General features: G+C 53.9%; 1 protein-coding gene across 4 annotated transcripts in view; it reads left to right on the top strand.

Annotated features, from left to right (window-relative positions):
- USP7 (ubiquitin specific peptidase 7) overlaps nucleotides 1–27,920 on the top strand; it is a 1,709,027-nt gene that overhangs the window by 1,203,189 nt on the left and 477,918 nt on the right. For all 4 annotated transcript variants that reach the window (XM_078663105.1, XM_078663106.1, XM_078663108.1 and 1 more), the window contains one exon: nucleotides 17,568–17,721. In XM_078663105.1, coding sequence (XP_078519231.1) covers nucleotides 17,568–17,721 — 154 coding nt within the window. The remainder of the gene's footprint in view (nucleotides 1–17,567; nucleotides 17,722–27,920) is intronic.

The raw sequence follows: 27,920 nt of genomic DNA, 5'->3' as shown, positions 1-27,920 counted from the left end.
CGCTGTTCCTCTGTTGCCTGCTGTGGGGCCTGAAGACGTGGAGCGGGGCTGGCCGCGGGCGCTGTCCGTGCCCATCGCGGCCCGGGCCTGCGCGGCGGCGAACAACGAGGCCTGGCGGCAGTGGCGGCTGGGACCGCTGGAGTGTACTACACCCCTGACTGCAGCTGTGATCCGGTGCGGCGCGGGCTCCCCCGCTGAGGTGAGAGCCCCGGAGCTGGACCGCTGGGATCTCCACCTGCTGCCTGGGCCCTCTGGGCATTTGAGGCCCCCCCCCACCACTTCCAGCCTAGCTGGGCCTTGGGGATCTCCGGGGAGTACTGAGGTTGGCCGGGGCTCCGCGGGAGGCGACCCGGGGCCCCTTTGATTACTCCTGAGTGGGCCTCCTGACGCTGGGGCGGTGGTGTCGGGCCCCCCTGCGTTTCCTCCTCCGGCCTGCATTGACATGCCCCCTGCTTCTGCCCGGATCCTGTAACTGGGCCCTCTGGGACGAGGGATTGCATTGGGAATGTGCCTCGGGTACTTGAGCGCCATTTTTCCCCCGGAACTTGTGCCTGGCCTGGGGGTCTGGCCTAGGCCCGGGCCGGGGGGATAGCTTGGGGGGTCCTCCCGGGGCCTTGTCTGGCTGGGGGATCCGGGCGGCTGCTTCTCCCCAAGTCGCCCTGGGCCTGGGGCATCCTGATTCCGGGCCTGTCCCTGGCTCTAATCGCACCGACGGGGGAGTGCTGGGGTGCTGCTTGGCCCGAGTGGGCTGTCTGACGCCCCGGGCCCCCCTCCCCCTTTTCTCCCCGGGGCGGCCCGCCTGGAAGCCCTTGCCCTGCAACGCCTGGGATCCGGAATGGCATCTGCCCCTTAGGCTGAGTGGATACGACAGTTCGAGGCATGTGGGCTGCTAAATTCATATCTATTGCATAGATCGCCGCCTAGTGTTGGGTCTGGATGATTGCACATTGTTGTCCTGGAAGAGTCTTCGAAGTATCACGAGATAGGTGGCTCCTCCCCTGGACTACAGTGCGCATGGGCATCGACTCCATCCCCAGATTGTTTTTTTCCGTCATTGGGTTCGGATGTGATTTCGACGTCTCCTGTTCGGAATCGATAAAACAACTTTTGAAGGCCACAAGGCTTTCTTTACTTCGTCGGTATTGTTAGCGTTCGGTCTCGTGTGTACTCCAACTCTTCGAGTCGGATACCTGTGGAGTCGGGTGACTCTTCGGTCATCGAGGCCCTGTCGACGCAGCAAGACCCAGACGACGCTACGATGGAACGGAGCCCGTTCAAGTACTGTCCCGTGTGCGGTTCGAAATACCCGCACATCGACGTGCATCCTGTATGCAACAAGTGCCTGTCGCCGGACCACAACGAGGCCAACTGTATGGCCTGTTCCAAATTCAGGTCGAAGAAGACGCTCAAGATTCGGCGCGTGGCGCGCCTCGAGGCCCAGCGAGCGGCACCAGCGCCTGTCGACATCTTTACAGACCCCGAAGCAGACGAGCGAGAGCTTCACCTGCAGATCTCACCTTCATCGGCGGAGGTCGAGGCCGACTGCAGGGAACCCATCGAGGGCCTGGACCTGTATGAAACCGTCAAGGAGGTAGGGGACGACGAGGAAGTTTATGGGGCCGCGGAAGATGGCTCAGAGGAAGAGCTATGCCCCGTGCGTACAATTACTAAGGCTCAGGTCACGGGATCGCCACTCGGCCTTACCCACGACCCTACTCCTCGATCCTCGGCCCTGCCTCCTGGCCCGGCTACGGACACGACTACGGAGCCTCCATCACACAAATCGAAACCGAAACCTTCGGAATCGAAAACTACAAAGATGGCCGACACACCATCGAAACTGAAGACGTCTGGGACTGCATCGGCGCCGTCGTCTTCGGAGGCCTCGAAGCCAAAGAAGGCTGTCGATCAGGCTACGGTACCGAAAGGGGCCAAGGAGACCAGCTCGAAGAAGGTCGTCGAGCCGGTGTCGTCTAAGGTGGTCGAGCCAAAGTCAAAAAAGACTGTCGTGACTCCTTCAGCGACAACTGCCGCACCAACAGGCACGCGGACAGTCGAAACGGCGTCAGCAAAGGGCACTGAGCCGAAGTCTGGAACCCCTACGCCAAAGGTCAAATCCGCTGCTCCAAAGTCAGCGACGTCGACTACTAAGGCCGGGACGGGGGACCGGAGCACGGCTGTCGAAGGTGCATCCGCGCCTCCGCCGCACGAAGTCATATCGTCGACGCATGGCTCTTCCCCTGTGGGTGAACAGAGGTCGTCGGTCGGCTCGACGAAGCCATCCACTTCGTTTACAAAGCAAGTCACGGACTCCCTGAAACGAATAAGGGACAAGGCGTCGGAGCAGAAAACACACTCGGTGCCGAGGCAGAGTGTTCCACTGGACAAGACTTCGATGCCGATACTCTACACTCTACCGCCAAAGGTGGCGCCGAAGGCTTTTGCCCCTCGTACGGTGACCGAGGAATCAGTGGCTCAGCTCACGGGAGGTTTTGGTCGACCACCCTTGCCTGCCGAACATTCAGAGCAGTTTATCGACACCGACACGGGTAGATTAACCCTCTACAAAAGGAAAATTACAGCACAGCCTGTAGAATCCTATGTCATACCTCTAAAAAAGAAAAAGCCTGCACCAGACACGCCAGACCTTGTGGAACCCATCCCTCAAGGGCCTGGGAGGAGTCCTACACCTTCACCCACTGGATCCAATGGGGATGAGGGTGACCAAGATAAGCAATATAACTTCCCTGAAACTACTGACCCTGATGAGCAGCAAGAATCATGGATACACTCTGGTGATCAGGGTGACCAACAGCTGGTCAGTGACCGACAGCTGGTCAGTGACCGACATCTGTATGGTGTTAAAACTTCTCCCACTGAAGACTCTGCGGCATTTAATGCCTTAATTGAAAGGGCAGCTTCAAACCACAAAGTAGAGATGCATGCCGACCCAGTGGAAGTTGACTTTTTGTTTGATACTTTTTCGGCATCAGAAAAAACGGTGAAGACACTTCCAATGCTTAAGGGGGTTCTCAAGCATGCCACAGACATTTTCAAGGAACCCACCAGAGCCAGAGTGGTGAACCCACGTATTGAAAAGAAATACAGGCCGGCGCCTGGTGACCCTACTTATATTCGGGGACAGTTGCCTCTAGACTCTTTGGTGTCTCCAATGCCCGCAAGAGGGCGAATTCACAGACAACGGGTGAAGCTCCTGCTCCGGACAAAGAGTCTAAAGTGCAGGGGGCAAAAGGGTGGCTGCGCAGGCAGCCAACATATGGCGCATTTCTAACACTCAAGCCCTGTTAGCCAGGTATGATAGGGCGCACTATGACACCTTAGAGCAGCTCTTACAACACCTTCCAGACCAGTTTAAAGAAGGAGCTGAGATGCTGATACAAGAGGGCAAGCTCATTTCTAACGCTGCGATTAAATGTGCGCTAGATGTCGCTGATACAGCAGCAAGAGCAATAAACACTAGTGTTATGTTAAGGCGTCAGGCATGGCTCCGCATCTCAGGGTTCAAGCCGGAGATACAAACAACTATCCTCAACCAGCCCGTCAATCCAGACAGACTGTTTGGCCCAGAGGTTGATACCACCCTCGAAAAGATAAAAAAAGATACTGAAACGGCCAAGTCCATGGGGGCGCTTCAGTCTCAGCAATACAGAGGGAACACTTTTCGTCGCTCAGGTGCGCGGGGTGTTGCCAGAGGACACTTGGCACAGCAGTCGCATTTCAACAAGGGAGGCGCCCAGGCCTCGTACCCAAAACAGAATAGAGGTGGTTACAGAGGAAACAGCGCAAAGGGCAGAGGCAGAGGCAACAATAATTCCCGTTCCTCTGCTGCCAACAAACAGTGACTCCCTGTCACTGCCCCCCGACCATCCAACACCTGTCGGGGGAGACTCCAGCAGTTCCTGCCAGTCTGGAAATCCATCACCACAGACAGGTGGGTCAGGAAACTTATCCAATACGGCTACTGTTTAGAGCTAACATCCACTCCACCCAACATACCCCCAAGACACCGTCCTATGTCAGCAGAGCACTTGCACTTATTGCAGCAAGAAGTCCTGGTGATGCTACAAAAAGGCGCGATAGAGCTCGTGCCGGTGGAGGAAGAAGGCACAGGGGTTTATTCCCTGTACTTCTTAATCCCAAAAAAGGACGGCTCGCTCAGGCCCATTCTAGACCTACGCCCCCTCAACCTCTACATACTCTCAGAACATTTTCACATGTTAACACTACAGCAGGTTCTACCATTGTTAAACCAGGGGGACTTCCTCGCAACCTTGGACCTCAAGGATGCTTATTTTCACATACCACTCCACCCGTCCCACAGAAAGTACCTCAGGTTCACCATACAAAACAGGCATTACCAGTTCAAGGTCCTGCCCTTCGGGGTAACCACTGCCCCCAGAGTGTTCACAAAGTGTCTGGCGACCGTGGCGGCGCACCTCAGGAGACAAAACATACATGTCTATCCTTACCTAGACAAAGTCGGAACAGCAGTGCGCCGCGGACATGTCCCACACAATTCACCTCCTTCACAGTCTGGGGTTTTCGTTAAACTATCCAAAGTCGCACCTCCAGCCAGCCCATGTGCGGCAGTATCTGGGCACGACAATCAATACTCTGACAGCTACGGCTCAGCCAAACCAGGTGAGGATCGACAACATCCAGTCGCTCATCCGGAGGTTCACACCGCAAAACTCACTCCCAGCGAGAGTGTTCATGCAGTTGATAGGCATGATGGCCTCCTGCATCTTCATTGTCCCGCACGCACGGTTGCATATGCGTCCGCTCCAAGAATGCTTAGCGCATCAGTGGACTCAGGCTCAAGGACAATTAAAAGACCTAGTGTTGGTCACCGGTCGGGTGTACAACTCTCTGCATTGGTGGAATCCACACAACCTTTGCAAGGGCCGACCGTTCCAAGAGCCTGTGCCACAGATTATCCTAACAACGGACGCATCTCTCCAGGGGTGGGGAGCTCATGTGCTCCACTACACTGTGCAGGGACTATGGACGACGCAGCAAAAGAAGATGCACATCAACTATCTGGAATTGATGGCAATCTTCATGGCACTCAAATCCTTCAAAATACATCTGTGCAACAAAGTCGTGTTAATCCGGACGGACAACATGACGGCGATGTATTACATCCAGAAACAGGGGGGTACGCACTCTCCACAGCTGTCTCACCTGGCTCAGAGCATGTGGAAGTGGGCCATTCAGAGGAACATCTTGCTCATGGCGGAACACCTCCCGGGCACAGACAATCAGATAGCAGATCTGCTCAGCAGGTACAGCCATCAAATGCACGAGTGGGAGATACATCCATCAGTACTCCACCCGTACTTTCAACAGTGGGGTCATCCAGAGATAGACCTGTTTGCCACAAGGGAAAACGCAAAATGCCAACACTTTGCCGCCAGGTTCCCTCACCCACAGTCGCAGGGGAATGCGATATGGATGAACTGGTCAGGCAGATTTGCGTACGCTTTTCCCCCAGCACCTCTGATACCGCTGGTGGCAAGAAAGCTAAAGCAACACTCGATGACACTCATCCTAGTTGCTCCAACGTGGGCACGCCAACCATGGTACACCACGTTTCTAGAACTCTCCGTGGTACCGCATCAAAGGCTGCACCTCACACCCAGGCTCTTGACGCAGAACCGTGGCGACATTCAGCACCCAGATCCGCGACAGCTCAATCTGGCGATCTGGCTCCTGAGGTCTTAGAGTTTGGCTACCTCAACCTGCCTCCTGAATGCATGGACATCATCAGGGAGGCGCGGAAGCCCACTACAAGAGCTTGCTATGCAGCAAAATGGAAGCGGTTTGTCATTTATTGTACAGCACACAACATTGACCCGCTAGATGCCTCCATTCCTAACATCATCTGCTATTTGTTACTGTAGGAAGGTAGATCCCTGACTATGGTTGCCCCCAACTTTTTGCCTGGTGTTTTGCTGGTTTTCTGACTTAGTTGACCTGGGGCCCTGCTATTCAGGACCCCAGGCCTACTGCTCTCTCTGTAAAATGGATTCCATGTACCTTAGGTACATATCTAATTGGATACTGAGTCACCTTATCAGTCCCTGTACAGTGTACCTTAGGTACCCAGGGCATAGGTGTACCCAGGGCCTACCAGGGGCTGCAGCATGTATTATGCCACCCCTGGCTGGCCATCCAAATCAGACACAACTGGCTGCACGACAGCTGGGGCAAGGTGGTGTAATCACCCTTTGCTTTAGATATAGTATACCTATATCTAACCCTAAAATGGGCACACAGATCTCCTATCAGTCACTCCTATGGCAGGCCTTGACAATCCTGAAGGCAGAGTGCTTGGAATCGTGTGAGATAGTGCTCTGGCATGAGCTGAGCCTGTCTGCGGCTTTCGGGATCAATCCCTTAGCCGTTTCCATGATATCGCATACCATATACTCTTAAGTGCATTATAATCCTCGCGGTTATATGCCAACTCTGGTATCGCTTTATCAAAATATGTCGAGTAAGGTGTCATACGAATTGGAATACTAACCCCTCGCCAATTCTGGCGACGGGGTTAGCATTCCACCCTTCTAGAGGGACACGACATGTATGTAACCTGTAACCCCGGTTAAAGTCAGACAGAGCCTTAGCTCCACAAAATGGATGCTGCCACCGAGACACAAGTCTGCCCTCCTGCTGCTGGGAGTCCTCCCAGCCCAGGAGGCAAGGACAAAGGGTTTCCTGCCAGGGGCGGTGCCAGCACCGTCCCAGACAGGATTTTGTGTATTCTAGGTAGGCAGGGCTTTAGAGGAAGGTGACTGCAAGTGGCACCCCGGTGCTCACTGTGCATAGGCCGGCTTGAACCAGTTCCAGGGCACTCCAGCCCCTGATCTGGGGAAAGCCCGCCAAAGGAGAGGGGTGTAACCACCCCCCTCCTAGTCCCACCCATAGGGCAGGACTTAGTCGCGTGCCAGCCCCTTTTTGCAGGATAAAGGTAGGAACTGGCCCCCTTCCAAAGCAGATCATCTTTGAATCCTGAAACTACTTTCTTCAAGAAGGAACTCACGACTCTTCTCAAGATTTCTCCCTTGTGACTAAGGAGTAGTCACCCTGCAGCAGCAGGCACCAACCAAGCATCGCGGTTTGTTGCCAGTCTCTCCTTCGGATCAAGACTGCTCCAGCACGACGAGAACCGGCTTCCCTGGCACCTCTGACCTCAACCTACATCATCAGCCCAGCTGTGATCCGTGGGTGCGACGAGACCTCGAGGGACCGGCCATCTTCAGAACTGCACGATGCTTGTCCAGCACGACTCCCGAGTGACCCTCGACTGAGTGCTTTGGGGTAAGAGAAGCCCCGACCCTGAGCAGCTCCAGCACCGAAGTTCAGCCCCCCTGCATCCACGAGATCTGCGTGGGGCCCTTCTGCTCTTTGCTGCCAACCGCGTTGTCCAGGTCGCTTGCCCGTTGGCTAGTGGCCCCTGACCGACGCTCCACGACGACTACTGCTGGTCTGGTTGCTCCAGACTAGCCCTTGCTCCCCTCCAAAAGAGGAGCACCCTGGACCCTCCTGGTCCACTCAAGACGCCATTTTAGGTCCACCGCGTGGGCCTTGCATTTGCCAAGACTTGTTGCCCAATCCTGGGTCCAGCGACGTCGACAGCAAGTACCTTCGTGGGACAGCTTGCACCTCCATCCTGGTCGCCGACAACGCCTCCTGGTCCGAGAGACTGCAGAGCCCAGCAGCGCCCACTCACCTGGCTGAGGTGACTTCGTCCGGTGCCATCCTGGTGCCCACTCAAATCACTGGCTAGTGATTCAGAACTTGGTCCCCTCTGCTTACAGGTTTCTTCTTCCCTGATCCAGGCTTGGATCACTCCGAACTTTCTTCACTGGCCGCCTGCCAGCAACTCTTTCTTCAGGCTCCTGGATCTTCAACGAGGGTTCCCGATGCAACTTCAACCCTATGCAGCCGCAGCCCCTGGGCTAGGTAACCTGAGTACTCCGGTGCTCCAGCATAGTCCAACACCCTAAGTGTTCGGATCCACTCCCGTTTTTGATCCACCTAGTCGGGTTCGCCCGAGAACAGTAACTTTGCAACTGCTAGCCTCCATAGACTTTTTCCCGCCTTACGCGTGAGAGTTCCCACTCTGCACACGACGTCCACAGGCCTCCTGCATCTAATCCCAGTGTTTAGAATTGTAGGCCTAGCGATTCCTAAGTCTAGAAACGTATTACTTACCTGCTAGCAAGTTCGCATTCCACTTACTGTGTATATGGTTTTTCGTGCCCCTAGGGCATTTGTGTAAATTGTGCGACTTAAAGTATTTTCTTAAGAGTTTTGTATTGTGCTTAGCTCCCTGACTCATAAAGAGTTCAGGGTAGACTTGTTATAAATAAATATCTGTTTATTTTCATAACAACTTGTGTGGTGTCCTTTCACTGGGTGTTCAAGGGGTAATGTGATGGTAAAACAGCTGGCTTAACACGCCCTCTAGAGTCTTAGCCTTAGACTGCTCGTATCCATGCTACTAGGATAGCTGGTCTATCAGGTTGACTTACAACCAATCATCAATAAGGGTTGTTTGGACTGATACATAGTGTTCACTAGAATAGTGAGCACTGCATATCAGGCCAACTTCTCACAGTTACATCTTTACAAATGCAATCTAGCGTACGCTTCCATTAGGATACACTTATCCGCCATAGCGGCTTATCTTCAAAACAGGCAGCATCTCTCTGTTTTCAGGGTGCCTGCCATTAAAGCTTTTTTAGAAGGGCTGAAGCGGGTCATTCCTCCCAGAACCCCACCCGCTCCAGTATGGAATCTCAACGTGGCCCTCACTAGGTTGATGGGCCCACCTTTTGAGCCTCTACATTCATGTGAGATTCAGTTCTTGACATGGAAATTGGCTTTCCTTATTGCTATCACGTCTCTAAGGCGTGTTAGTGAGCTACAAGCGCTCACTGTACAAGAGCCATTTATACAAGTGCATTCAAACGGGGTAGTGCTCCGCACTAACCCCAAGTTCCTTCCGAAGGTGGTGTCAAAGTTTCATGTCAATCAAACCATTGAACTGCCCGCATTCTTTCCAAACCCAGAGACAGTAGCAGAAAGAATGCTCCACACGCTAGACGTTAAAAGGGCATTGATGTACTATATTGACAGAACACAACCCTTTAGGAAGACACAGCAACTTTTCGTTGCCTTCTCCGCACAGCACAAAGGCAACGCTATTTCCAAAGCTGGAATAGCCAGGTGGATCGTTAAATGCATTCAGATTTGTTATCAGAAAGCTAAACGCACTTTAACGGTCCCCCCCCAGGGCGCACTCCACACGCAAACTGGGGGCCTCCATGGCATTCCTAGGTAACATTCCTTTAGAGGATATTTGTAGAGCAGCCTTGTGGGCTACACCACATACATTTACCAAACATTACTGTGTAGATGTGCACTCCAAACAGCAAGCAGCTGTAGGACAGGCTGTTCTCAAAACTCTTTTTCAGACTTCTGCAGCTGGCACGGGCGGCCGCCGTTCATGAGGGAAATGCTATGCATTCTATGCAATAGATATGAATTTAGCAGCCCACATGCCTCGAACTGAATATGCTACTTACCAGTATGCATCTGTTCTTGGCATGTAGGGCTGCTAACATTCATATCGCCCGCCCTCCTCCCCGGCGCCTGTAGCAGCTGCAGACTACTTCATGCATTTCATCACTAGCATGGACATCGTTTACACTATCGCACTCCATCTTTGCCACAATGGCTAAAAACAATCTGGGGATGGAGTCGATGCCCATGCGCACTGTAGTCCAGGGGAGGAGCCACCTATCTCGTGATACTTCGAAGACTCTTCCAGGACAACAATGTGCAATCATCCGGACCCAACACTAGGCGGCGATCTATGCAATAGATATGAATGTTAGCAGCACTACATGCCAAGAACAGATACATACTGGTAAGTAGCATATTCATTGTCTTGCCTGCCCTCCCAGCCGCTGAGTGGCGGGTGGTTGACGATCATGGGCAAGCCCCGTGGTCATCCGGCCTCCGGCTCTGCGACCCAAACGAAGATGGACCAGTTTGCGACGCCGGAGCGGAAACCTGGTGGAGAGGTGACGGGCGGCTCAGCCCCAGTCGGTGGGAACGTCTCGACCATCCTGCAGGCAATCAACGCATCTCGGGTGTCTGTGGAGAACAAGATAAGTGAGGTCCGAATTGATATGGCTCTCATTGGACAGGACCTTCGTAAGGCCACGGAGCGCATCACGGAAGCCGAATCCCGCCTCTCCACAGTTGAAGATGTCAGCTCCCTTAAATCACAAATGGCCCGTCTTCAATCGCGGACCTCGGAGCTCCACTGTCGGGCTGAGGATACAGTGAACAGGGCGTGCCGCAAAAACCTGCGCCTCCTGGGATTTTCCAAGGGAGTGGAGAAGACCAACGCGCCGCCACCTTTGTCGAAACCTGGATCCGCTCCTGGATGCCGGAGGGCAGGCTCTCCCCTTGTTTTGTGGTGGAGCGGGCTCATCGCTCCCTTGCCCCCAAACTGCAACCTGGTCTCCACCCCGCCCCATCATCCTCTGCGTCTTTAACTTTCGTAATGGAGACGCTGTGCTGGGGGCGGCCAGGGAGCTGGGATCACTCCATCATCAGGCCTCTAAGATCATGGTTTTTCCGGACTATTCGAGGGAAGTCCAATCACAGCGCAAATCGTATGATGAGGTCAAACAGAAGTTGAGGGCACTCGGACTACGTTATGGTCTCCTCTTCCCGGCTCGTCTGAAGGTACTCTTCCAAAACAAAACCTTCTTTGATTCCCCGCAGGCTGCCTGGACTTGGCTCACGGAGGAGCGACCCCTCCTGCCAGGGGCCTCTCTCCCGCCGTCCCAGCGGGCCCCGGAGCGACCGGTCCGAGCCGCGTCACAACCCAGGAGGCGCAGGACTGGATCTCGGAGGAGGGCGAGTCGCCTGGGTGGAGGCTCCCGGTTGCCGATCCCGAGGCCCCGGGTCTCCCCGTCCCGACCCCGGGAGCAGGGACCCGCTCCCCAGCCTTCGGCCTCCTCCCTGATTGACTTGGGCAGTGTCCCCGGACCCGATGGGACTCTGAGGCGAGCCGTGTCGGACTCTGATCTCTCCGGAAGCCCTGTGGTCCGCGGCTCGGAGGTGGATACTGACCACTGACTGAGGCTGACGCTGGGGCCAGCAGCTCCACTCTAGATTCACCCATGGGCCCTTGTACTTTGACCGGCACCTGCGGACCCTCACTGCCTGCCGGCCTGGTTGGAGGGAATGTTTGCGCCCATGTACTTCTGTTTTGCACCACTTTGGTCCACACCTGTTGGTACTGTTACCTTCTTCAAATTGTTGGAAATATTTCACCCGTATTCATGGAGGGGGTCCGACTTAGCCACGTCCCGACCCCGTAGTCGCTAACCGTTTTAGCTTAGCTGCCCTCCTCCTTGTGAGGCTTTAGTGTTTGTTCAAGGGTGCCAGATGCTTCCTGTTTTGAAGTATAGGGTGGGGGGAGTTGGGGGGGGGGGGGGGGCCGTTGTCTCTCGTAGTTTGGTTGTTTCTGGCCACCTCCGGGCTGCCTTGTTCTGTTTCTGTGTGTAGTCACATGTTTCACTGTCCTCAGCATTGGTCACATATGCCCCTCTCCTTTGCCCAGGCCTAGAGCCTCAGACACCGTTGGATTCCGTCCCCAGGTTGGGGGGGGGTCCCCTGAGTCTCACTCGTTTCCTGCCAAATCACGCCCTTATGCATGGCCTATATTTCTGACATGCCACTCCGCATCCTCTCCTGAAATGTGAATGGCCTCCTTGACCGCATTAAACGAACTGCGGTGCTACGTGCAGTTCACTGCCATATGCCTGACGTCCTCCTCTTCCAGGAGACCCACCTTCTGGGGTTCCAGTGCCACTTCCTAGCACGATATGGGTTTGACCGGGTTTGGCACTCCGGCTTTGCCAGAGGCTCCCGGGGGTGGCCATTCTTCTGCGACGAGGGCTCCCTTTCACCCTGATCACTGATACGCAGGGCACGTACGTGGCCGTCTCTGGGCTAATTGAGGGCAACCCCCTGAACCTCCTTTGTGTCTACGTACCTCCGGCGCTTCTGGCCTCCACTCTCCGACACCTTACAATTGTAGTCTCCTCCCTTCCCCTAGGCCTCACATTTGTTGGGGGCGATTTCAACTCCGTCCTCCAGCCCTCGAGAGATGTCGGGTCCTCCCTCGGCGCAGTGACAAGCCTCTGAAAAGTGTCTCGTGAGCTGGGCTTCGGCGCTGGGGCTCTGTGACGTGTGGAGGGTCTGGAACCCCCGCAGGACACAGTATAACCATACATCCGCGGCTCACCACAGCCACTCGCGGATAGACCTGGTTCTGATGCCGGCCACAGACTGTCAGCTGGTGTCCAGAGCCGAAATTCTAGCCCGAGGAATCTCCGATCACTCCGTCGTTAGCATTGGCTCCCCAGCCACCGGTCCCCGGCCTACTTGGCGCATCAACGTGTGGTACCTACAGGACCCCAATCTTGTAGACTCCCTCGGCCAGGAACTCCGACATTACTTCTGCGCTAATGTCGGATCGGTATCTTCGCAGGGAACGCTATGGGAGGCGAGCAAATCGGTGCTCCGGGGGGTCGCCAGGTGGCTTGTCCATGCCAAACGCGCGGCCCAATCCGCCCAGCTGGCTCAGTTGGAGTACAGAGCCGTCCGCCTAGAGCGGGCCCAGCTGAGGACCGCTGCGGCTGTTTCCTCCAGACAACTGGCTCTGATCCGAGACGAGATCCGGTGGATTTCCCTGGAATCGGCCCAGATGCTCTGGCGATCTTCAGTATCCCGTATCTACGGATGGGGCGACAAAAACGGGAAACTGCTTCATAATCTGATCTCCTACCCTAGGGCCCATCGTATTATCCCCGAGATCCGTACGGCCCATGGGACCTACCAGACGACCTCCCAAGCCATTGCGCAAACCTTCGCGCAATATTATGAGGCCCTTTATGGCACACGTGTGGTCCCCCCCCCTTCCACTGCGCCTCCCTCTCAGATTTGATGGCTGACTCAGGAGTCTGCCTTCCCTAAGAAACGGCGGATGCCCTCAATGGTCCGCGCACTCCGGAAGAAATCCATGGGGCCATCACCCTGCTGCACTCCGGCAAAACGCCTGGGCCAGATGGATTCCCTCAGGAATACTATTCGATGTTCCATGAGGAACTGGTGCCCCACTTATCGGAGCTCTTCCGACAGGTGGTAGGGGACGGATCCTTCCCCCCCCCGAATCAGACGTGGTGACTATCGTCGTCATCCCAAAGACACATCCACCCTCCTTAGATTGTTCCGATTATAGGCCCATTTCTCGGATTAATACTGATGTTAAGATTTTTGCCACCGCCATTGGCCAGAGACTCCGTCCCCTCCTGAATGACCTGGTCCACCCTGATCAGTGCGGCTTCATGCCGGCCAGGAGTACCAGACACTGCATCCGCCGCCTTCACCTCGCTCTGGCCCACCGCCATCGGCTCCCCCCCCTATCTGGCCGTTCTCCTTCTAGACTTTGAGAAGGCCTTTGACACGGTGGACTGGGGATACCTGGGGGACGTCCTGGAAAAGATGGGTTTTGGCCTCCCCTTTCGTCAGTTGGTCCAGGTACTGTATAGCAGCCCCAAAGCCTGAGTGCTCGTTAACGGCAGACTCTCCGATCCGTTCCCGATCCATAGAGGCACCTGCCAGGGCAACCCTCTCTCCCCACTCCTATTCGCGTTAGCGATGGAGCCCCTGGCGGCGCTTATACGCCAAGACCCCTTGATCCGTGGGTGGCAATAGGATCGGAGCCAAGTGGACAAAATTGCCTTATATGCAGACGATGTGCTCCTCTACTTGGAATCCCCGGAGCAGTCCGGCCCCAGGTCCTTGAGAGCCCTGTCAGCCTTCGAGCAAATCTCGGGTCTCCGCCTTAACCCGGCAAAGTCCACGTTGGTCCCCCTCCACTCCTTACGCACATTCTTTGACTGGCAGGCGGTAATCCCCCTCCGGCGTCTGTCCTTCAAGTACCTGGGGGTGTGGGTGGCCCTCCTGCCTGAACTGGAGTGGACGCTCAACATCACCCCCCTTGTTAACCGGATGAAGACGGATCTCCGACACTGGCAGTCCCTTCCCCTGAACCCGCTAGAACGAAACGCGCTTTTTAAGATGATAATCCTCCCCTGCTTCCTCTATATTTTACAAAACACTTCTGTCGCCCTCACAAGCGGCTGGTTCCGGGAATTGGACTTCGTGCTTATCCGGTTTCTATGGGGGAGGGGGCGCTCCCGAATGTCCCTGGCCCACTGTCGAATTCCTCCCTTCGCCGGTGGTATGGGAGTTACCAACATCTATGCCTATTACCTGGCCACCAAACTTATTTTGATTCACGACTGGTTTGCGGGTGGCTGGTCTGACCCCGCCTACCGAGTTGACCTCACAGTCCTCGAGTTCCCACGACTGCAGGGATTCCTTTATGGTTCCCCGGTGCCACTGGATATGCCCTCGATCACCAGGTCAGTCCTTCTGGCCTGGCGTGCTGCACTCTGCCTGGTGCGCTGGTACCGAAAACTGACTCGACAAACGCCTCTCTGGTGTGGCACCTGGTTGGGGGGAGGCCTCCGCCCTGGAGGGGTTCCACCGTTGGGACCTGGTGGGAATATCCCTCCTAGGAGATGTGTGGTTGGGAAATCATGTCCGCTCCTTCTCTGACCTGCAGCAGCGATACTCACTCCAACACTCCCAATTTTACAAATACCTACAGCTCTGTCACGCCCTCCACGCCCACCTCCCCGTGCCTACCTCCCTCTCAGAGTTTAGTCCCCTGAAGGCCCAAGTCATGATGGGTGATCTGGGAAGGGGAGGGGTTTCCCGAATATACCGAGCTCTGGTTAATAACTCCCCCACATCCCTCGACCGCATCAGGGAACGGTGGGAGGGTTGGGTGGGCCCTTTGGACGAAGCTGACTGGCGCGATGCCCTTATGGCACCCAAGACCTTAACCACATCCTCAAAACTACGCCTGATCCAGCTTTACTTCCTCCACGCAGCCTACTTGACGCCGGCCCGTCTCTTCCGCGTGGGTGCTCGATCTTCCGCAGCCTGTGCCCGGTGCTCTGGCACCCCGGCCAATTTCTACCATATGGTGTGGCTGTGCCCAGTCTTGGAGTCGTTCTGGAGAGAGGTGGAGGAAGAACTTACTGGTACACTGGGATGGGTGGTTCCTCATGACCCGAGACATTTACTTTTGGGGTTCTTTGCCAGACTGGATGGCTCTCGAGCCGATAAGTGTTTTTTGGGCACGGCTCTGGCGGTGGCGAAACGGGACATGGCAGCCAAATGGTCTCAGGTGGAGGCGCCAACGTTGGGGTAATGGAGGATGGGGGTGGACTGGTGTGGGACACAGGAGGAAAGTGTATTTGAAGCCAGAGGCTGCCCAGAGCTCTTCCATAAAGTGTGGAGCAAATGGTTTGGCTTGTTACCATAGTGATGAAATTGTTAGGTCACTGGGAGCGGTGGACTACGGCGACCTCATTTGCCACTGTTGATATGCTCTGCGGTGAAGGGGATGTGGGTGGAGGGGTTTTTGATATGTGACTCGCTACAAATAAAATTGTTTTGTATTGAAACTTCAATAAAAGTTGATTATCAAAAAGCTAAACACACTCTAACAGTTCCCCCAAAAGCACACTCAACGCGTAAAATGGGGGCATCCATGGCTTTCCTAGGGAATATTCCCCTTGAAGACCTATGTAGGGCAGCTACATGGTCTACCATACACACTTTCACTCTACACTATTGTGTAGACGTGCAATCAAAGCAGCAAGCTGCGGTAGGCCAGGCTGTCCTTAACTCTTTTTCAGACTGCTGCAGCTGGTACAGGCAACCACCGCTAGAGGAGATACTGCTGTACAGTCTATGCACAAGATATGAATTCAGCAGCCCACATGCCTCAAACGGAATATGCTACTTACCAGTATGCATCTGTTCTTGGCATGTCGGGCTGCTGATATTCATATCGCCCACCCTCCTCCCCGGTGCCTGTTGCAGCTGCAAGATTCTCTTTTGCATGTCCATCTCTTATTTACTATACTCCATCTTTGCCACAATAGCAAAAAACAATCTGACGATGGAGAAGATGCCCATGAGCACTGTAGTCCAGGGGAGGAGTCCCCTATCTTGTGATACTTCTAGGACTCTTCCAGGACAACAAAGTGCAATCATCCGGACCCAACACTAGGCGACGATCTATGCACAAGATATGAATGTCAGCAGCCCTGTAAGCAAAGAACGGCCTGGGACCAGGGTTCAATTCCTGACGCGGCAGGGTCTTGGACCAGGGTCAACGGACTCGATAATTCTCGCCTCAGTGCCTACTCTAACCAGGGAACACACTCGGTAACTCTGGGCATTAAGCTTGCCTCATCTCTACAACGGACGCCGGGGATGCCTGGTTTCACCCTGGAGATACCCAGAAAGGGACCATCTCACAGGGAAAACCAGGACGGGTTCCCCAGCGGTCTACAGCGCCAGGACACTCGGGTAGAGTAACAGTGCGCTTTACAAGTATCCCACATTTATTTCCGCCTCTGCATCCTTCTAGAGAGGAAGAGAGGCTCTACCGTCTGGACCCAAAACCTGCGCTCTCGTTTTACTTGAACCGCACACAAGTTCTGGGTGGATGACCAGCTCCTTGTTGGCGCGAAATAAGGTTGGGCCGTACGCAAACGGATTATCTCCCGATGGAATCGTCTTGTATATTGGAGCTGGTTACACTCAGGCTAAAAAGGACGCTTCGTTGGGGCTGCGCGCCCATTCCACCAGGGTGACTGCAGCCAATACAGCATTGGTACGTGGTGTCCCCCTGCAAGACATCTGTCTGGCAGCTACTTGGGCCTCACTGCACACTTTTACTAAGCATTATTGCCTGGACAGCCAAGTCAGAAGAAACTGCTTCTTTGGCCGTTCTGTCCTCCGAGACTTCCTGGTGGGATCTTGGTTCGCTGAACCACCACCGAGATTGGTATTGCTGGGGTATCTATTCTATAGTAAGGAATCTATCACTGTGTCTTTTTCAGATGAACAAGTTACTTACCTTCGGTAACGATATAATCTGTAAGAAACATTAGTAGTGATAGAGTCCTTACCGCCCCACCCATCCTCCCCTTTCTGTGAACTGATTTCTAGGGTTAAGGTCATCCCTTTCAGGACCCTAGTTTCAAGGCACCAGTGGTCAGTATCTTGCATGGCTCTGCGTTCCTGGCGTGGAAAGTTGTGTACAGAACTGTTAGCGCGATGGCGGCGTCTAAGTAGCTGCCGCGATGTCATCCTGGCGATGACGATGCCACCTTCCAAAGCGCAGGGCTACTGCTGATGAAAACTTTCCGAGACTAGTCTGACGCCTTGGGTTAATTCCACGGTAAGGAATCAATCACTACTAATGTCTCTTACAGGTATATCATTACTGACGGTAAGTAACTTGTGCATTAATTAAAAACCCTTTTTTTTTTTAAAACATTTTTCTACTTTGTTCCTAGAGATGACCCAGAAAATGACAATAGTGAACTGCCAACAGCAAAAGAATACTTCAGAGATCTTTACCATCGTGTTGATGTTATATTCTGTGATAAAACAATCCCCAACGATCCTGGATTTGTCGTCACATTGTCTAACAGAATGAATTACTTTCAGGTATTCATTTTTTATTTTGCTCTTTAAGTGTTAGTTCGCCATTAAATGTTTTTCACCTAAAAACCTTAATTCTGATGGATACTTCTAATTGCATATAGCTGTCCTTTTGAATTTTCCCAGGTGCTGAACTGATCAGAGCATGTTCTAGCAGGTGCTCCAAAATTGTGTTTTCAGACAGTGTTCTAGGGAAATGCCCCCCTCGCTTTGAAGTCCCCAGGCTTTAAACTGTTGGAGGTTTTTAAAACCTCTTCTTGTGCTGCTTAGGCTCTATATGCCTTGAAATCCTCTACGACGAATGCACCCTTACATACCTAAATGCTGTCCGGATAAGGTAAGCAAAATTGTACTTTGGAGAGCATGAGAAACTGGGCAGGTGATGTTATAAATAGACTTGCTCAAAGTTGTGCTTTCGCTAGCACTCCAGGTGACACTCCAGTTTAGGTCCCAGTCCCCCTCCAATTCAGTGCCCTCAGGTAAGTCAAAGACTTAGCCATGAGATCAGTTACCTTTTTTTTTTTTCCTTTGTATGTCCGGGCATCACAAGAGAAATCACCTTAAATGCAAATAGTTAAACCTGCTTTATTCTTTTCCCCAGCACTCCTACTCTAGAGAGAAGTCTGGCAGTCTGCATTTGAGGGGCCCAACTCTCCCCAATTAAGCTGAATCTAAGCCTGCGCAGAGGCATGTCTCTGCAAGCCCCAAGTTTGCTGGGCTGTGGTTGACTGAGAATGTGCCCTCTTTCTTGCATGGTAGCCCCCCACTTTGTGATGAATTTCTGATTTACTTCGACTGAGTGTGCCTTGGGTTCCTGCTAATCTGGTACCTAGGGCCTTTGTCCTTTCCTAAAAACTGCATTGAAGCCTAAACCTAATTGACATCTCTGGCCACATGTCAGCCTCAGGTAAATTGTACCATAGGTACACAGGGCACTGTGACCAGAGAAGGCCTCTAAGGGCTGCAGCACTTATTGTGTCACCCTTAGAGGACTGTACCCTGGCACTCACACATTGCCTTTGCCAGGCGTGTCTTGGTGCAGAACAAAGTTTAGAGTCGACATGGCACACATCCCTCTGTCCCATGCCCACAAACCACTGCCCTGGAATACATCAGTCACCCCTCTAGTGTGGTGCCCTATGCCAGTGGGGAGGGTACAGGTGCATGAACCCTGTACCCCTGCAGTGCCCAAGTGCATTCGTGAGTACTGTAAGTGCAGTTCTGCCATTAAGAGTATATGGTGCTGGGAGTTTGTCATTACAAACTCCACAACTCCATAATGGCTACACTGAAGACTTGGAAGTTTGGTATCAAACTTCTCAGCACATTTAACACACACTGATGCCAGTCTGGGATTTACTGTAAAGTGCACTACAGAGGGCATCTTAGAGATGCCCCCTGAAATGCGACCAACTTCTAGTGACTGTGAGAAGTTGGCCTGATATGTGATGTTCACTATTCTAGTAGGCACCTTGTATCAGTCCAATCTGAAAGAGACACGTTAGTGATAGATTCCTTACCTTAGAATATCCCCAGGCGTCAGACTGGATCCGGAAATTTTTGCGTAGCAATACCCCTGCGCGTCGGTAGGCGTCGTCCGCGGCTCCGCATCCGTCCGCGGCGCCGGAATGACGTCGTCTGAGTACTTAGACGCCGCCCATGCGCGCTGACGTCAGTTCTTCTTTTTTCTGCGCCAGCTAGCGCAGATCCGGAGAAGCTCTACCCCTAGTCCTTTTTTGACTAAACTTTTTGATCTTTTCGATCATTTCTTTCTTTGAGTCTTCGACTCTATCGGTGCCGGTAGGGATGCCCGGGTTCAAGCCCTGTTCGAAGTGCGACGACTGATGTCGGTCACAGACCCCCATCGCCGGTGCCTGAAGTGCTTAGGCCTCGACCACGACGACCGCACCTGCTCCGACTGCCGGGCCCTGATGTCGAAGGCTAGGCGGGAGCGGTCCCGCAAGCGGCTTGAGCTCCGGCAGTCGGCTCCGCGCCATTCCAGGTCCCGGTCCCACGGGAGGTCGAGGGACCGGTCGCAGGGTCGGAGTCCCTGCAGCTCCGGGAGTGGACATCGGTCGTCAGGATCCAAGTCCTCCGGTAAGAGGCATGAGCGGTCGGAGAGGCATCATCGCTCCTCCGACCCACCCCGGTGCTTGCGCGATGCGGCCGGGGGTTCGGGCGACACCGCCCACGCGGCTCCGAGGGAGTCGCAAGCGTCGCCGCCTGCCCCACACCTTCGGGTCCCTGGGCACGGCGCGACGCCGGAGGAGGTCGAGCGGTACCTCATGGGCATGAGGTCCCTCCCTCCTCAGCCGGGTCCTGCGGCGCCTTCGGGCCCAGCGGTCCCGGCTGGAGGCCCTAGCGGGTCGGGCGCTTCGGCCCCAATGCCGCCGGGTGCTGCGGCCCCGGCGACTTCGGTCCCGGCGCCGCAGGACCTCACCGGATCCGCTTCCGGATCCGGGTCGTCGCCGGTCGACCTCACCGGCCCCAGCACCGAGAGTGTCGCCCCCGGCGCCCATTGTGGACGCCGTCCCCAATCTTCCCTTCGGTCCGGCTCTGGCGCCGGAACGGCGCCGCTGGGCGCCGCTTACGACGGCCTTTGGAGATATTTATTGTGAGAAGTTGGCCTGATATGCAGTGCTCACTATTCTAGTGATCACTATGTATCAGTCCAGACAACCCTTATTGATGATTGGTTGTAAGTCAACCTGATAGACCAGCTATCCTAGTAGCATGGATACGAGCAGTCTAAGGCTAAGACTCTAGAGGGCGTGTTAAGCCAGCTGTTTTACCATCACATTACCCCTTGAACACCAAGTGAAAGGACACCACACAAGTTGTTATCAAAAATAAAGTATATTTATTTATAACAGGACTACCCTGGCTCTTTATGAGACAGGGAGCTAAGCACACAACAAAACTTTTAAAGAAATACTGAAAGTCGCACAATTTACACAAATGCCCGAGGGGCACGAAAAACCATATACACAAGAAGTGGAATGCGAAGTTACTAGCAGGTAAGTAATACTTTTCTAGACTGTAGAAACGCTAGGCCTACAATGCTGAACCCTTGGATTAGAAGCAGGAGGCCTAGGGACGCCGTGTGCAGAGTGGGAACTCTCACGCGTAATGCGGGAACAAGTCTAGGGATACTAGCAATCACAAAGTTACTGTTCTCGGGCGAACCCGACTAGGTGGGTCGAAAACAAGAGTGGATCCGAACACTTAGGGTGTTGGACTATGCTGGAGCACCGGAGTACTCAGTTTACCTAGCCCAGGGGCTGCGGCTGCATAGGGTTCAAGTTGCGTCGGAAACCCTCGTTGAAGAACCAGGAGCCTGAAGAAAGAAGTTGCTGGCAGGCGGCCAGTGAAGAAGTTCGTGGTGATCCAAGCCTGGATCAGGGAAGAAGAAGACCTGTAAGCAGAGGGGACCAAGTTCTGAATCACTAGCCAGTGATTTAGGTGGGCACCAGGATGGCACCGGACGAAGTCACCTCGACCAGGTGAGTGGGCGCTGCTGGGTTCTGCAGTCTCTCGGACCAGGAGGCGTTGTCGGCGACCAGGATGGAGGGGCGAGCTGTCCCACGAAGGTCTCTGCTGTCGACGTTGCTGGACCCAGGATTGGGGCAACAAGTCTTGGCAAATGCAAGCCCACGTGGTGGGCTTAAAATGGAGCCTGGAGTGGACCAGGAGGGTCCAGGGTGCTCCTCTTTTGGAGGGGAGCAAGGGCTAGTCTGGAGCAACCAGACCAGCGGTGTTTGTCGTCGTGAAGCGTCGTAAGAGGGCCACTAGCCAACGGGCAAGTGACCTGGACAATGCGGTGAGCAGCAAAGAGCAGAAGGGCCCCACGCAGATCTCGTGGATGCAGGGGGGCTGAACTTCGGGGCTGGAGCTGCTCAGGGTCGGGGCTTCTCTTACCCTAAAGCACTCAGTCGAGGGTCACTCGGTGGTCGTGCTGGACAAGCGTCGTGCAGTCTTCAAAGATGGCCGGTCCCTCGAGGTCTCGTCACACCCACGGATCACAGCTGGGCTGATGATGCAGGTTGAGGTCAGAGGTGCCAGGGAAGCCGGTTCTCATCGAGCTGGGCCGTCTTGATCCGGAGGAGAGACTTACAGCAGACCGCGATGCTTGGTTGGTGCCTGCTGCTGCAGGGTGACTACTCCTTAGTCACAAGGGAGAAATCTTAGGAAGAGTCTTGAGTTCCTCTTGTAGAAAGTCGGTTCAGGATTCAAAGATTGATCTAATTTGGAAGGGGGCCAGTTCCTACCTTTATCCTGCAAAAAGGGGCTGGCACGCGACTAAGTCCTGCCCTATGGGTGGGACTAGGAGGGGGGTGGTTAAACCCCTCTCCTTTGGCAGGCTTTCCCCAGATCAGGGGCTGGAGTGCCCCTGGAACTGGTTCAAGCCGGCCTATGCACAGTGAGCACCGGGGTGCCACTTGCAGTCACCTTCCTCTAAAGCCCTGCCTACCTAGGATACACAAAATCCTGTCTGGGACGGTGCTGGCACCGCCCCTGGCAGGAAACCCTTTGTCCTTGCCTCCTGGGCTGGGAGGACTCCCAGCAGCAGGAGGGCAGACTTGTGTCTCGGTGGCAGCATCCATCTTGTGGAGCTGAGGCTATGTCTGACTTTAACCGGGGTTACAGGTTACATACATGTCGTGTCCCTCTCGAAGGGTGGAATGCTAACCCCGTTGCCAGAATTGGCGGGGGGTTAGTATTCCAATTCGTATGACACCTTACTCGACATGTTTTGATAAAGCGATACCAGAGTTGGCATATAACCGCGAGCATTATAATGCACTTAAGAGTATATGGTATGCGTTATCATGGAACAGCTATTAGGACTTGGTTCCGCAAGCTGCAAACGGGCTCAGCTCATGCCAGAGCACCATTTCATCCTATCCCATGCACTCTGCCTTCAGGATTGTTAAGGCCTGCCATAGGAGTGACTGATAGGAATATAGGTGTCCATTGTAGGTTTAGATATAGGAATACTATATCTAAAGCAAAGGGTGATTACACCACCTTGCCCCAGCTGTCAAGCAGCCAGTTGTGTCTGATTCAGTTAGTCAACCCAGGGGTGGCATACTACATGCTGCAGCCCCTGGGAGACTCCTGGGTGCACCTCTGCCCTGGGTACAGGGACTTGGAGAGGGCCCAGTGCCAATTCAGTACCTGGGTACAATTTGGAATAGAGAGAACAGCTAGGCTGTGGGTCTGATTAGCAGGCCCACAGCCAGGGAAAGTCGTAAACCAGTGAAGCAAAAAGCAAAAATCTGGGTGATCATAGGATTGCAGACCCTACTCTCCTACAAGAGGCTCCACCGTCTGGACCCAAAACGTGGCCTCTCTTACTATCTGGATCGCACACGCCAGTTCCGGGTGGATGACCAACAGTCTTCAATGGGTGCAACATCAAGGTTCCTTTGAGAATCGGATACTCATCAATCCTCAAATATAGGAGGCGCAGTCATGGTGGGGGGAGTAAGACCGAACTTATCAGAAGGGCTAATCTTCGAACCACAATCTCCCAGTTATATAATGACAACAGATACATCATAACAAGGATGGGGAGCATATTTTCAAGACCTAGAAATCCAAGGACATTGGAGCAAACAAGAGGCTCAATTACACATCAACTTTTTAGAGCTAAAGGCAGTGTTCTTCGGACTTCAAGCCTTTCTCCCCAGAATCCACGATTCTCCGGTTCTAGTCAGAACAAACAGTACAACAACGATGTTTTATTTAATAAAACAAGGAGGAACAAGATCAAAGCCACTTTCGACGCAAGCTCAAGAAATCTGGAATTGGCTTCTGGTGCACAATATCTATCTCCAAGTTCAACATGTGCCAGGAATACGCAACATAAGGGCAGATTCGCTAAGATGATCAGCAAGTGTTTGTCACGAATGGGAACTGAATCAGGATCAGCTCATTCAAATTTTTCGCTTATGGGGCACTCCAGGTCTAGATCTGTTTTCCAATCGCAACAATAAGTGCAAACAGTTTGCAAGCAGATTCCCTCAGCCAGGGTCTCGGGGGAATGCTCTTCAGCTCCGTTGGACATGGATGTTCGCATATGCCTTCCCCCATTCCCGCTGATTCCGAAGGTGCTCTGAAAAATGAGATGGGAACCTTGTAATTTGATTCTAATAGCCCTGGCATGGCCGAGGCAATTCTGGTTCTCGGAGCTTAGATTATTTGCAGTGTCAACGTGGAGAAATGTCAAAACGTTTACCAAGCACTACTGTACGGACACAGCGTGGAAAACAGATTCAGCAGTAGGACAAGCCGTGCTGCTTCACATGTTTCTTTAAGGTATTTAACAATGAGGTTTTTTCCTTTCTAAAGAAAATGTCTCTTTTTTTCATGTGAATGTCTTTTCCTAAAATGTTGTTTTTAAATATTCTTCTTAATTTATGCCATTGAATTTTGTGTACTATTATGATACAGGTTGAAACATACAACCTATTCTGTTTTCTAGAGGATATTGGTTAGCTTTACAAACAGGAAGCAGATCCTGAATAAGAGATGAGTGTTATCCTGGAAACACTTCCTTGCATCAGAATAGAAAGCAGTACACTTACAAGCATGTGAATCTATGAAAGATTCAATACTGGAGAAGAAACAAGTTACTTACATGCACACTATGGTTCTCCTGTATTGATATCTTTCATAGATTCACATGCGACCCGCCCGCCTGCCTGCCCTTTTCTCCGGCGGACCACTTTTATCTCTGATTACTTCCTTGGCTCACTCGGGACTGGAAATCTGAAGTATGGTGGCTCTGCTGGGGAGTGTGATCTCAGAGCTGGCGTTCCATTAGCTGGCATTTAGACCACATAATGATAGTATTGGGCTAACAAAGTCCTTGCTTGTCTATGGTGTCTAGGCAGTTTTTTCTTTTACTGCTATTTATTTCATTTACCGTGAGACTCCCACCATGAAAACGGAGAAGATACAAGCATGTGAATCTATGAAAGAGATCAATACTGGAGAACCATAGTGTATAGGTAAGTAACTTGTTTTCTTATTTGTGATGTAGATCTCATCAGTGTAGGATAAAGATGGTGGCTACGCAAGCCACGATGGCGGCTGTGACTTGCTGAGGCTCCGCAATCGGGCCCGCATCCTGCCCGTTTCCAGAGGTCGCGACGGGCCATCCTTGTCGGAATCAGTGATCGGAACGCACACGGTATCCGACATAGCACCGCGGTCCCGAGCACCCTCACTGGCGGCCGCGGAAGAAAGAAAATACTTTCACCGGAGGCGCGCGCCGGATCCCAAGATGGCGGCCGCGACTCGGTGATTCAGAGCCGGCTGTCCCTGGCCACCTCCTAACGATCTCCCCTACTCAGCAGCGACTACTGAGGGGCGTCTGATGCTGCTGTGACCGCCCATGAGACTCACCCTTCCGGAGGGAACCTTCCTCCAGTTCCGTGGGACTTTGAATCGGCGCGACCCCACCATAGCTGTGCACCCGGCTTCCGGCGCGAAGCCCCTACATCGGAGTGCTGCCCGGCGATCTCCCTCCTGAGTAAGGTGCGTGCTGCAGGCATCGAGACCTGGGGCCCCATTCCTGGGACTGGACAACTGCTGATCCCCTGAATCCGCCTCGACAACCACTGTGCCTGACCCTAAGATGGCGCCCGGTCGGGACAGACAGTGAGTTTTTCACGCGGCCACTCCCCGAGGGCACCTGTGCACCTGTTATCACGCTCTATACAGCGACCCGCCAGGGACTCCCATCGGACGGTCAGCTCTCCTTTCCACTGCAGTGGCTGCCTGACTCTGGTGTGCTTCATCAAGGTACCACCCACCCCCCCCGGTCACGCTGACCGCTGCCTCCCGCTACGGGGTCGTGAGACTTGGGAGACCCCCTGCTGCCAACGAATAACCTTTCTGTTGGCGGAACACTGCATCTGGACCTTTACTCCCCCCGCTCCCCACAGACTGGCTGCTCCTCAAGCGTGGGGGGGTTGCACCACCCTGCTCCTCGCTGGACCCTCCTTTCACTACGGTCGGCGCCTACCTGCAGAGCAGCGACCTGCACCCTACCTTCATCAGCCCGAACCAAACACGTGCGGAGCGCCTCCACCTGCCCCACAGTATCCACCAAGAGACTACCCCGGACGTCACCACCATGGGGAAACCCAGGGGCACACAGCCCACCTTGGTACCCTAGACAGCCACCGAAAACATGCCACACACGCGGGCATGGTCGCAATCGACCGCACCGCCAGCTGACCCAACTCTCGGCGTAGCTCGACCAGGTGCTGGCGGCCATCGAATTGTCCCGGCTATCCATGGAGGAGCGACTAGGCACCCTGACCACGGACATTGGCCTGATCCGCGACGATCGCCGGAAACTCGCGGATAAAGTGAGAGATGGGAAAAAGACACTGGCCGATCTGCAACCCACGGTCAGAGCACAGCAGACCACACTACAGGAGGTCCTGCATCGAATGGCGGCCCTGGAGGAACGCGCAGAGGACTTGGAGGGCCGTTCTCGACGTTGCAACATCCACGTCCTAGGCCTACCGGAAGGAATTGAGGGCCTCCACCCCTTGGACTACATGGAAACATGGATTAAATCATTCACCCCGGCCACTGGCCGCACTGCGTTCTTCTCCATAGAACACGCCCACAGGGTGCCGAACAGGAGACCGGAACCGGGACTCACCCCCCCCCCCCCCCCCAAGACCAATGCTTGCAAAATCCCTACACTTCCGCGACCGTGACGCGGTGCCCGATCGGCTTGGACGGCAGGTCCCTTGCAAGTGGAAAACAGCCAGATCATGATCTTTCCGGATTACGCACGAGCTATCCAACAACAGCGATCCTCCTTCCTCGACGTCAAGAGGCGCCTCCAGGCGAACAATGTTCAATACTCCCTGCTATACCCGGCGCACCTCAAGATTTTACACAAAGGCACTGCCATCTTCTTCACCACCGCTGAAGAGGCGCAAGATCGGGCGGACCAACATTGTCCCTCACAATCCAGGGCGGAGATCCAACGCAACCCCAGTCCCAAACCAGCAAAATCTAGAAGACGAGGCTCGAGACGATCACGCCAGGTAACCGCCAGCAGGACTGGGTCCTCCCCCTCAGATTCCCCGGACTTGACACAAATCGTACAGGAACGACGAGAAGCCCTACAGGCTGTGATCGAGTTACAGGCATCGCCCCTCATGCAGGACATTGATCGGCCCCCGCACATCTTCTCATCGGAAGGAGACATCGATAGTGATGGCACAGTGTCCAGCAGTGGCTCAACCACCCCTCCCCTGGTCACCCCACAAACAGCGGACACTATCCTAGATGGACAATCGGGTGCATCCTTGAAGTGATTGTATTTCATTACCGCCCTTGTGGACATCTGGCTCACACAGCTGTGTTTCACCCGTAACCCAGCTCTCCTGCCACCAATGTACAATGTTGGCTCACGCGCGACATTCACCACTCCTTCAAAGGCCTGATCCGCACACAGCCTCGCAAGTACACATGCTGCTGCCCCCGCAGATTCTAGTTATACCCGCCCCCTAGCAGGGTATTCGTTTGGATATGTCGCCACCGGTGACATGTGCTATGTATTGGGACTGTTTCCCACCCCCAGTTTTATTCCCGGTTTACTATGGTCCCACCCCGTTTAAAGCATGGTGCGTATCAGCGTACACTCACTACCCTGACATTAGTCCCGACGGGTCACACGGGTGCTTTTCCCCTATAGTGCACATTTTAGATGATGGCAGCATCACAATCGGACGTTAATGTCCTCACACTCAATATCCAGGGCCTGCACACACCACGGAAACGCTACTCCGTGTACTCTTACATTAAACGTCAGGCTGCCGGGTAGCACTCCTACAGGAAACCCACCTTACCAGCACCGAAGTGAGCAGATTACAGGCAAAATGGCGTGGCACAATTTGCGCTACGACTTACTCCGCGTTTGCACGGGGTGCCCTGATCTGGGTCAAACCAGGGACCCCCTTCCGAGACCTTCGCCGGGTGATCGATAGGGAAGGCAGATACACTCTACTCGAAGGGCTCCTCGATGGCCAAGCAGTCCTTCTGGGTAGCATTTTCGCCCATAACGTAGAGCAGGATAAATTCTGGGACCACCTCACGTGAATCTTAGCCCAGTTCACCTCTACCCCTTGGCTTCTGGGAGGAGATTACAACTGTACACTCAACATCAC

This window comes from Lissotriton helveticus, chromosome 10 (genome assembly GCF_964261635.1).
Source record: "Lissotriton helveticus chromosome 10, aLisHel1.1, whole genome shotgun sequence".
Lineage (NCBI taxonomy): Eukaryota > Metazoa > Chordata > Amphibia > Caudata > Salamandridae > Lissotriton > Lissotriton helveticus.
The sequence above is the reverse complement of the archived record's forward strand: the minus strand, read 5'-3'. Positions and strand labels throughout refer to the sequence as shown.